Genomic DNA, 12322 nt, shown 5'->3' with positions numbered 1-12322 from the left:
ACAGAAAAGTAGGTCAAGAGAACTGGCAGGACCAAACTGACAGAGAAGTGTCTGTGGGAAGCCAGTTAAAAAGCAGTGAAAATGTCCAACTGCCCTTGAACAACAAGGGGATAGACCCTTGGGAATCTCCAGAGATCATAGTTATAAAATTCAACAAGTGTATAATATAATAAGTGTCTGCTCCGAGGAAGAACCCACATTAGTGCTAAAGGGACAGAGATGAGGTTCCCGTCCTCAACATCTCATGTTCTACCGAGAGAAGCAGACAAGTCCAGAGCTAAACATAATACAATGTCCCTCATTCAAAGAATCTACAGCCATGGAATTAAGGGTTACTTTGTGATTTTCAGATGATGCTTTTTAGGAATTAATATTCATTTAAAAGAGAAGTGGGGGAAATCAGTTTGGGGCTGTGGATATGCCAGGGAAATCACTGGTGGAAGACCCAGGAGCCACATGCAGACTCTCGGGCTCACGAGTCCATGACTGGGGCTCGGGGGCTCATTTGCCAGGTGAGAGGTGATGCCCTTGGTTCCCCAGTGTGGCCCTCAGTGCAATGCTGGTGGTCTCGAGCACCAGCTCAGCCTAGACAACCTTTTCTCAGTGGGACTGAGTTGAAGGAGCCTACTTGGCTCTTAGCCACTCTGGTATCTTTGATTTCCAGCTCTTTCTCTCCTCTTCCAGTGCAGGAGAGTTTCTATTTTCAGTATGAAATTAGCATAGAGATGAAGCCATTTCAGGGGACATACAGTGACTTGACATAGCAGACATTACGTTTTTCATTTCTAAAATGAAAAAGTTTCCCTTTTTCTTTAGAATCCCAAGACTGCCACTTAATTTGTGTTCGGTCTGCACTTCCACGGCTGAGCTGTCAGCAGTGGGTCCCGCTGAGGAAGGCTGAGGAAGGTGGAGGAAGACGGTAGCTCTGGGCTGGGAACAAAGCCATGTTCCCGCAGGGACCTGTGAGTACCTGCAGGGCATATGGTGCTGGCAGCACGTGGACAGCTCTTCCTGTGTGCCCCCAGCAGACACACTGACATGGCCCAGGAGCAAACAACAGCAGTGCTGGGGTCATCTTTTCTCCAGATCTATAGGGCAGGACCTGGTCCAAATTCACTCCAGATCTGTCTTTGGCTTCCCTCACATCATGTCTGAGACATCTTCACCGTCCTTTACGACAGGATTACTTGTCACCTCTCTTCCTACTGGAACAAATTTTCTGAGTCGCTGGGCTGGGACGAATGACAAATTTGCCATGGAACTAGCCCCGCCCCTTCTTCCACACTAGGTTTTGTCTTTTTTTAGGTTTTCTCACATCCCTCTTGTCTGCTCTTTTAAGCTCTTAAGTTCTCTCCACTTTTTCGTTAGTGGGTTGCTTCTGATCTCATTGGAAAACATTCTCTGAATCATTAACAATACAAGACGCTATAGAAAGCTGTCTGCTGGTGGGCCCAAAGGCAATCTCTCTTCAATGTCAATGTCAGAGCTTTTCAATTAAGGGAGCAGAGTGGCTCTGAATAACACTGGATCTTTACAGCAAATGATTCCATCCAAACAGACTTAGGAAGAACATTTTCTAGAAAGTTCAATCATCTGATTCCTCTGCCACATAATTTAAAAGAGCTGAAAAGGTATGTTTCTTATCTGTACCAGGCTGGCTGGAGCTATTCCCTGTCTCTGAGAGCCATGTGCGGCCCCCTGGGAGGGTGTCTTTAAAACAAAGGGAATAAATACTGCAGATTGCATATATGAGCAATGACAAATTAAGATTGATAATACACAATCTTATTACTAGAGGTCATATTAATTGAGACACTGAAAAACTGGGCCTACAGTAACCTAATTTCAAAGCTGCATGTGATGAAAACGAAGTGTCTCCTACACAGAACCGCCAACAAGAGGAGGCGGCAGAAGATAAGAGACTTCGGAAGCACATTCTAGTATCTACAATAACAGCTAGACTCTATTTTTTAAGAAGGCTTTATTTATTTATTCGAGAGAAGACAGAACATGTGAGCCTGAGTCGGTGGTGGGGAGGGACAAAGGGAAAGGAGGAGGCGTGGAGGAGAGGGAGAGGCAGACTCTCCACTGAGCAGGGAGCCTAATGCAGGACTCGATCCCAGGACCCGAGGCTCAGGACCTGAGCTGAAGGTAGATAGATGCCTAACCACTGAGCCACCCAGGCGCCCCACAGCTAGAGTCTATTAAGTGCTTATGACGTGTCAGGCATTGTTTTAGGTGAATTAACTCTTTCAGTCCTTATAATAATCACATGAGATGGGTAGCATTAGGCTTTTTTTATACACAAGTAAAAAGGGAGCACAAAGAAGTTATAACCTGCCCAGGGGCACACGTGGCCAACATTCAGACTTAGCCAGTCTCCCCTGAGGATCTCCCCTTTGACCACTGCCATGCCAGTTACACATTGCTAGCTTCTCACGAAAGAACCTGGAAAGTTAACTAATTAGCATTCCTTTATTAGAATCGTAATTTTGACTAATAGCTAAAAGTAGAATTATGTGTCTTGACACATGTTTCAACTAACCTAAATACACTTGCTCCTAAAGAAGTTCAAAGAGTAAAGGCCAGAGGAGGCAGCACCAAGTTCTGGAAGCTGGCAGTGTGGCTAACTACTTGCACGTGGCTGCCGGCGTGCGGGTAACACAGAGCGCACAGGTGTTATGACGATGATTGTCATATTTCATAAATTACATTCTGCTATTCACAGGGAAGTCCCTGCAAAACTAAAGTAATAATATGCATATAGAACAGCAGCAATAACACTGTAAGCAACGGGGACACGTAACAAATGAAACATACGGTCTGTAATAAAGAGCCGGGAGAAAAAGAGAATATTGAGGGGGAAAAATGTTGTGAATTTAAAAACATCTTGAGGCAGGATAACCCATGGTAAGAAGTTTGTAAAAAATTACAGTGGCCTGGGTCCATGTCAAACGTAGCCCAACTAGGAAATCTAAGCAGAACAATAAGAACGTTTTTCCTTTCTTCAATGTAAAATAGCTTTCTGTCCAGCTGAACACGCTAACTTCAAGAGATCAGTTCGGCAAAAGGCTTCCCAAAGAAGGAAGGAGGCTGGGTTGGCCTGTGTCGGCAATGTGAGACCCGTAGGAAGGCTCTGGAGAGCAGGCTCACTCACCCCCGTTCACGGCACCCGGCACACACAGCCTGGCTTCTCCACTCCGCCAGGCTATTTCAAATGTTCTCCATTATCCTCAAACCACCCTGACCTGACCACTTCCTCATTCATCTTCAAGAAAGCCCTCCCACTTACGTCACAGAGCAAAGAGAAGCCACTCAGGTGGGAACTCCAGCAATTTCTAATTGCTGAATTGAGAAGTCGGTGATATCTGTCTCTCCTTTCCAAGGTCAACTCTGTTCACCTCCTTCACTCAGCTTTGGGTACCATGAGGTCCTGCCTTTTCTCAAGAACAATGCACCACTCGGTATCCCCTTTTTCTCTTCTTCCTGCATATAATCATTCTCCCCTTCTCTACCGGATCTTTCTATTGACTTTCTAATAGACTCTATTTCTTAGAGGAGTTTTGGGTTCACAGTAAAATGGCGAGGTAGGCGCAGAGATTTCCCATATACTCCCTGCTCCCCACAATCAGCGCCCCCTGACAGAGGCTACATTTGTTACAACAGAGCACCCTACACTGACACATCCTTCTCACCTAAGTCCATACTTAAATTGGGGTTCAACCCTGGTGTTTTTCTGTTAACTTCTAAACACACTGAAGTTTACTACTTTCTTCCAGAACTTTCCTTGACCTGTGCAACCCCTCCAACTACAACCTTGCCTCTCTGCTTCCCTCTTGAGTTGTCTCTACTCACCGTTTCTGTTTCCTCTCATCCTACCTTTTCCTCAATCCACTTTAACTTTGCCTCTACCTCCCCAGAGTGCTCATTTTCACTAACTTCACCAAAGACTCCTGTGTAAGCCTAAATACAATGACCTTTTGTTAGTCATTAGTCTTCTGATGTGTTGCGGTATGTTGGCTACCCTCATTACCTTGAAATGTACACATCCCTTGGCTTCCACAACCCACATGCCCTGGCTCTCTCACTTCTCCAGCTCTGCCTATTCCTCTTCAGGTTTGTTAACTTATACCTGGTCACTGAATGTCTGAGTTCCCTCCAGATTCACCCGAAGTCCCTTGTTATCCTCACTCCATTCTTCTAGTCAGTCTTCTCCACACCCTCAGTATCAATTATATCCTAAATGAAGATTATACCCACAAATGTATATTCTAGTCCCCATGTCTCCCGGGTCCAGACTATTTCAAACTACCTGTGCAACATGTTTACCTCAGCATCTCAGGTGAACTTCAAGGTCGATGTGTTCAAACCTAAATCTTGACTGCTGATGTCCATTTTATCAACAAATGGCAACACTGTCTGTCCAGTTCTGTAAGTCAGACACTTGGTGTCATCTATTATGTGTCCTCATAGTCAATGAAGTAGCAAATTCCGGAAATTTTAGTATTCATGTTGGGCTCTGTTCCCTTCCCTCACCCCCTTGGCCATAACCATAGTCCCAGCTACCATCCCCTCTAGTGTAGCTCTGGCAATAACCTCATCTTGGTCCGGTGGCCCCACTTTCCCCTTCCAATCTATTCTCCACAGAGTGGCCAGAAAACGTCTTTTTGCAAAGCAAAGCAAATCATGTAAAATGGCTTTGTTTAAAATACTCCTGTCACTCTTGATAAAGTGAGACATCTCTACACAGGCAATAAGGCTTAGCATGGTCTGGCTGTACCTACTTCCACTGCCTCGTTATCACATTTCCCCTTTTGTTCAGCTATACTGGCCTTCTTACTGGGTCCCTGATGCATCATGTTTTTCCTGCCAGACCCTTGCCGGCACTGTTCCTCAGCTTTGAATGTTCTTTTCTTCCCCACCTCACACGCAACCTTGATCCCAGTGTTTAGCTATTCTTAAAACACCATACTGATAACACTTAACCAAGTTGTCATTTCACATTTACATGTAATTTTTATTAAGATTTTATTTATTTATTTATTTATTTGACAGGGAGAGAGGGAACACAAGCAGGGGGAGTGGGAGAGGAAGAAGCAGGCTTCCCGACGAGCAGGGCTCAATCCCAGGACCCTGGAATCATGACCTGAGCTGAAGGCAGATGCTTAACAACCGAGTCAACCAGGCATCCACATTTATATGTAATTTTATAATTTAGTTTCTCCATCTAGTCTCAACTGGAAGCTCTTCACAAATATCAGGCCTGTCTGTTTTTGCTTTCTATTGTAACTACAGTGCCTGGCACACAGTAGACATTTAGGTGAATGATACTTAGGTGAAATACATAATGAAGGAATGGACCACTGAATGAAGGTGGTAACCACACTGTGACGGAGGGAGTGCAGGATTGGTAAGTGGCATTCTCTTTGTAGAGTGGGGTGAAGAAGGAAGGTGGCTGCTTCATTCTTGAGCAAGAGCGAGGTCTACCAGCAAGACCTCTTTCAGAAATGACACATTCTGGACACGTTCCTCAACCTAAGAGGAAGGAAAGGGAAAGAAGGAAGAGAGAGAAGATAGGAAAGCAAGGTTTCCAACCCATTTAAAAATGTAATTGCCCCTGAGAAGATACATTTTAAAATTCATTCTAGTAACTAACACATGAAATATCTGTGAAAGCCTTAGGAGGATTTAGCAGGACTGAAACGGTCTTCAGTGCACCTGTCATATTTGTGTCACAGTTCTTTTAACATATCTTTGTACGTTATTCTTTATATGCCTGTCTCCTTCAACTGGATTAGAAATTACTGGAAGCCAAGGACTATGATTTTCTTTCCCAATTATGTAGCACTGAAGTGACCCTGGTGTCCGGCATAGCTTAGGCACTCACGAGTGTGTATGTGTGTGTTTTAAGGTTTTATTTATTTATTCATTGAAAGAGAGAGAGCGCGCGCAACTGAGAGCGAGCATAGGGGAAGGGCAGAGGGAGAGAGAGAATCTCAAGCAAGCTCTGTGCTGGGCATGGAGCCTGACTTGGGGCTTGATTTCACAACCTTGAGATCATGACACAGGCCGAAACCAAGAGTCAGATGCTCAACCAGCTGAGCCATCCAGGTGCCTCTCCTAGTGTTTTTTGATGCAGGATTCAGATAGAAAAAGAAGGAATTGGATAATGTAAAGATAGGCATCAAAAACAAGCTGCCTGGTTTACAACTGTGTAGATGGGCTAAAACAGTATCTGCCAAACAAGTATATCACCCTGACATGGGACACTCCAGTGTAGGCGAATGAGCAGTGGGCTGGAAAGCAGAAGATAATTCTGTAATTATCTATTCACCTGACCATCACCTCTCTAAATTGTGAGTTCGTCAAGAGATGGCAGGCCTTTTGGTCTTTATGTAATGTAAATGTGATTCTCTTCTCAATCCCCTTAATTTAGTTACCAGATGAATCAAAATCAAGTCACAGCTCTCTAACTAGCAGATTAGTCTTGGCTAGAAAAGTCTTGTCTCTCTGGGTTTAGGAATCTCCACAGTAAAATGACACAGTAGGAGAATATGCTCTTCAAGATCCTTCTCTCAGGTCTCACATTTGATGAATATATAATTAAACACCCAAACAGGCAGAGAAAAGCTGGGGAAAGCCAAGGACTAGGCAATCGTACTAAGTACAATAAGTCACATGTGACTATGAGAAATCTCCCATAATGCTAATCGTAACAGGTATTGCTAACAAGGATCACGATAAAGGAGCAACTGTAGTCCAATATTGGCAATTTGCATAAAAATCGCTCAATATATTGCAAAATATTATAGGGAACAATTATAAAACAGAGGTGAACAGCAGTGCCTGTAACCTGGTCGCTCAGGAGGCAGTAATTCAAATAAAAAAATAACCCAAATCTGAAATAGGATAAGCAGCATCTATGAAAAAGATGATCAAGCAATCTGACAAGCGGTTAAAATGATCTAACAACTTGGTTTTATCTTGAAGAAGAAAATGTTTAATTTCTCCTAAAATGCATCTCCCCCCAAAATTTCTGACAAACATCCCAGTCACATATTTTGCTAACAATGTATCTATCTCATTCTGGAAAAATTTAGCTCATTAATGGAAAATTCTTGGCAACTTCCCTCCAGTTTACACAATGTAAATGCCACCACAGCTATGACAATAAAAAGTGCTAGGCGATGTATTATTTCTTAAAGAAACAAGTGTACGAGGAGATAATTACTGTAGATAAATGTAGTTAAATGACGGTCTCAGACCCTAGAAGGATACATTTGCATAGCTCAGTGTTCACTTCCTTGAAGCATTTACATGTTATATTTGGCTGTAACTATTGGGGATGAAAATCTTGTAAAAATGTGTTCATGCTTCCAATCTCTGCGGAGTAATAACAATAACTTAGTAATAACCACCAATGTTTACTAACTTTGTGCCAGACAGTCCTAAGTCCCTTTATACCTTCATTTATATAATCTTCACGGCAACCCCGAGGAAGGCACTGTTTCTTATTATTCCCCCATCTCACAGATGTGGAAATGGAGGCACAGAGAAGCTAAACAATTTGCCTAGGGCAACATGGCAAGTAAGTGGCGAAGCCAAGATCTGAACCCAGGCAGCTGGCCTCCAAGCCCATGCTCTTAACCACAAAGTGATACTGGGCCTTTACAAACTACTGACCATATAAAATGTTCACTTTTATTGAAAACAGAGTTACAAACTGGACATCAGTTTTTGAAGATGACTCTGTGTTCCCTTTTAGTATTCTCTGCTTTTAAAAACCATTAATGCAATTCAGGCTTCATGGAGCTAAATGCATATAAATCCCAATGGAGCACTAATAACCAAAATCCCTTTGAAGCCAGAACCTCATTTACGCGGGCAAGGACTCTACAACAACCCACCGCCAGAACCAGTGCTACTGTTGCCACCTTCCCACTTCTTGCTGGTTAAAACCTCTGTGTCGCAAATGGAGTGGACTTCAGTGATCTAAAAGGAGGGCAAATATTTAAGTGATTTCCCACATCTGATCTTCCATGTCATTTCCTCTCCTAAGCTTGACTGGACAATCTGATCAGCGCAGCAGAGTGGAAAAGATGCCCTCACGGCACCCAGCGATCCTTCATCTGGGTTCGGCCAGAATGATTTAAGCTCTTCAGCCCCCATTTAGATAAAGTCTTCTCCCTGAAAAGATACAGGAATCAGACTTCTAAGCTGAGGGGGAGCTGGTAGCTGAACAGTAATAAAGGGCACTTCCTATTATGTTTTATTTTTTGGAGATATACACCCACAAAAAGAGAACTCGGGGATAAGAGCTGAAAAGAATTTTCAAGGCTTTTACATATTTTTATATATATTTTAAATATTATGATATACATATTATACAAAATGCCTGTACATATAATGCAATGTACATATATAATATACAATCTGTACATATAATATAATGTACATATAATACATGTAAAATACATGCAAATAAAATGTGTAATGTGTACATACTACTTATGTTACAGAATTATATGTGAAATGTGTAATGTTTAGTGCCTGTATTGTATCTATAAAGTATCTATCAAAAGGCAGTCAGGTGACATTTGCTGGGTGACCAAAGACTACAATATGGGTAACCATTCGCAAGCTTTCCATTCTCACTGGAAAACACCACCCGGATGCTTAAAACATCTATAGCACAGAAAAAGCTCAAGGAGAAACACGCTGGTGGTCTAGGCTTTGTTTACAAGTTCACTGCTCCGCCGGTGGGCAAGCATTAAATGAAAGACTAAGCAGATTGCTGAAGCACGTGATTCTCTCAGTATTTCCTCTTGTTCAGGGGCAGGAGAAAGAATGGTCCCCCACAGATGTCTGCATCCTCGTCCCTGGAACCTGTGAGTATGTTTGCTTCCAAGCAGAGGGGACTCTGCAACTGTGATTAAGTTGAGGGTTGTGAGGTGGGGAGTGTGAGTGGTGGGGTGGGCTCAATGTGATCACAAGGAATCCTGACAGACAGGGGCAGGAGCGTCAGAGTCAGAGGAGATGAGAGGCAAGAGGCAGAAATCTGGGTGATGGGAGGAAGGGGCCACGAGTCAAGGGAGGCAGGTGGCCTCTGGAAGCCAGAAGACGGAGGGAATTTTCCCATCAGAGCCTCCAGAGGGAACCAGCCCTGCTGACCTCTTGACCTCAGCCCAGTTAAACTGGTTTCAGTCCGTGACCTCCACAGTTGTTAAGCTAATAAAGCCCTACTGTCTTAAGCCATGAAGTCTGTGGCAATTTGTTACGAATATAGCTACTACAGAGTGAAAGGCAGGATTCTGGGCACAAAAATAAATGAAAAAAAAAATCAAGTTGAAAGGAATATTACTCAAATGGTAAGGAAAGAGAGTTTTCTCAGCTCCTATGGTAGAAACTCAAGCTTTATTAGGTTTAAGGAAGACAAAATTTGGCTAGGAAGACATAGTGAGAGAAAAGCATATAATTAGGACAGGGGCAGGAAGACACTCACTGACCGGGCTCGAGCACAGTGGGGTGGGTGGCTTCTGACACACGGAGCAGCGCAGGAAACACGTAAATGTGTTCAGCACAATCTGTACAACGGCTGGGTTCCACCCTCATGAGTTTCAGGTCTTCGGGTCTGAAAAGTTTTTTGGTCTTACGATTCTCCTTACCAAGCCTTCCACTAATCCTAAGAAGAAACACACTCCCCCAAGCCGAGGGGCAACCAATGCTGCCCAAGCTATTATTCACGAAGGATGCATCCATCAGGCAACATCCTTGTTTGAAGGATAAATATTTTAAACAGCAACTCCAGGAAAAAATTTTAAAATTCTGATTTTATTTTCCTGAAATGATCAGCTACCACTGAAGAGAAGGACTGGGAAAGGCTGGGCTGACCTAGGATCTGCCAAGAGGAAACACACGGACCTGGTGCAGGTTCAGGAAAGGTCGTGATGACCCATCAAAGACCCTTCTTCTTGCATGACCAAGCTGGGCTGGGGCAGCCCGGCTTTTCTCAGGGAGCCTGGTCCTCCTCTCCCAGAAGGCCTGAGGGCCCTCGCTGGACTCTGAGTCTATGGCCAAAGGGCCAGCTGACAGGCACTGCTCATTTTATTAGTGATGTCATGGATGCTAGCTACCAAAGAACTCAGGGCACCGTTGACACCGTACTTATTATACACAGCACCCTTGTCAGTCAAAGCCTGAGACAGTCAAGAACAGCCCTGCTGAAGGCTAAACATCACGTGCACATTATACAGGAAACTTCTGGTCAAAGAACACAAATCAGAGTCAGAACAGAGGAGATACAACCTACCCTTTTCAAATTTCTGCCTAAGCAGCTGCTGTGAGGGAAGAGGTGCCAGCTGGGCTAGGTACTCTACGAAGGGGACTCTGTTTTATTCACTGAAGGCACACTCAGTGCCCGGAGAACCACCTGACATAGGGCAGGCACTCACATTTGTGGAATGAGCAAGGGAATGAGTGAAAGGAGGCTGGAATTTGTTTGTTTTGTAACTACAATATGGCAAATCTTTAAGACAATTCACCAGAACTCTTCCTGGTCGTGGAAATGAGATCTCTGCCCTCTGAACCCCCGCAACGAGGGCCTGTTTGATGCTCTCATATGCTATTCTCCTCAGTCTTGGGCTGCCATTACTCAGTTCTTAATGAGTTTCCTCTCCAAAACAAACTATGAAAGGCTAAGTGTTGAGCCTGTCATGTCTGTCATGTATCTGTGGCAGACAGTCCCATGTTTTCCACGAAGTAGGTGCTCAATAAATACCAATAGATATGAATCGGCAAAGCATCTTTTCTTCAATTTTTCTGGAGAGGTGGGGTCACTTGGATCATGGTAGAACACAGTAGATCAATATACTCTTTTATTCAAACTCATAATTATCCTATACAAGAACTAGTGTAAAATAAGAAGTGATCCCCCAATAGGAAGAAGGATTCTCTAATATCCTAGTGATAAATCAATATCCTAGGCTTTTCCAGAAGCAAAAAGCATTTTTAAGTCAATTTTTAATTTTTAAGTCAATTTTAAGTCCATTTAAAATTTTAAAGTCAATTTATCAATACAAAAGCCTTGATACTAATACAGATTTATACACATATATATAGGACTAGATTTACTAATAGGCTTTCCCTATCTTTGAAGTAAGAAGAGATAAAAATAAAATGCAGATTGCATTGAACAAATAGCATATGGCATGCTTTATAAATATATACATTTTTGTCTCTCTCTACCTCACACACACAAACCCCAAACGCAGTCTTTCAAGATACTGGCCCCTTGCCCTACTTTGAGGTGTCCAAACAGAAACCTTCGGGATCTCTGACGCTGTCATTTCCTTATAGACTGTCTGGAGGGAAGCTTGTCCATTCCCACCAGTCAGGAAATGTGCTGGATGCTCGGGGCTCAGAACACAGTGAGATGCTTTTAATGCCCCTTCCCATGAAGGCTGGAGGTTTCTCTCAGCACATTAGGTTCAGCTTAGAACTGGCCATTTGCTGTGCCTGCATCCAGGGGCCCAACAGGGGCCGGAGATGCTAACAAGTACTGATCAAAAGTCTCCGTCAATAGAATTCCCTACTTTTCTCTTCTTCACTGAACATTAATGACTGAGAAATGAAAGGGCTGAAGGGTAGCTGCGTGATGGAAAGTGGGCAGGCAAGAGAGCCACACACCAATCTTTTGATTTCTGCATGTGCTAGAAACTCGGTGCCTTGGAAGAACAAGGGAGGACAATTAACATTTACTGAGTTTGTAGGAAGATCAAACAAATTTATTTTTTTTTTTAACAGTCCTGCCTGCCAGGTATTCCTTTCTAAAATTTAGTTTTCATTTTTATCAAAGTTATATTTGCACATATTTGAAGAGCCAAGAATTCTAAGGGCTTATTCCCAAACGCTGCAGGCCCCAACCCAATCCTGCCGCAGTCTGCTCTGTGGAGGCAACCTGCTCTCACCTCCTCTAGTAGGATGGCTCGCTATCTCTCTCTGTATCTTTAAATAAGATACTGGTATGGCTGTGTCTTGGAGTTTTGTGTGCTTTTTCATTTTAGGTATTATATATTAACTCTGCATTGCAGAAGAAAAACACTCAGCTCTTTCACACCTCATTCCTCCCACACCGCCATTCTGCGCAGGCATATGGCCCACCGTCGTCCCAGTAAAGGTAGGTTGAGACATTCATTGGCTCGCCCTATTATGTGTGAATGCAGAGACGGTGATTACTTTTCTTCTCCTGTGCAACTTTTTGCTTTTCCTGGCTTTAGTAGCTGTGTTGACTTTTCATCTGTGTTGTTGCTACACACGTGTACAT

General features: G+C 43.4%; 1 protein-coding gene across 13 annotated transcripts in view; it reads right to left on the bottom strand.

Annotated features, from left to right (window-relative positions):
• The window catches only part of FARS2 (phenylalanyl-tRNA synthetase 2, mitochondrial), a 519420-nt gene that overhangs the window by 97892 nt on the left and 409206 nt on the right, over window positions 1-12322 (bottom strand). The window contains exon 8 of one of the 13 annotated variants that reach the window (XM_082731030.1): window positions 4994-5535. The exons of 11 other annotated variants lie outside the window; for them this stretch is intronic. In XM_082731030.1, the coding sequence (XP_082587156.1) occupies window positions 5502-5535 (34 nt within the window). In that variant the 3' untranslated portion in view covers window positions 4994-5501. Of the gene's footprint in view, window positions 1-4993; window positions 5536-8070; window positions 8188-12322 lie in introns of those variants that run through there. One more of the 13 variants, XM_082731029.1, reaches the window with a different exon arrangement.

Source organism: Mustela nivalis (genome assembly GCF_964662115.1).
Source record: "Mustela nivalis genome assembly, chromosome: 5".
Lineage (NCBI taxonomy): Eukaryota > Metazoa > Chordata > Mammalia > Carnivora > Mustelidae > Mustela > Mustela nivalis.
Note: the sequence above shows the minus strand (reverse complement) of the source record. Positions and strands in the feature narration are given on the sequence as shown.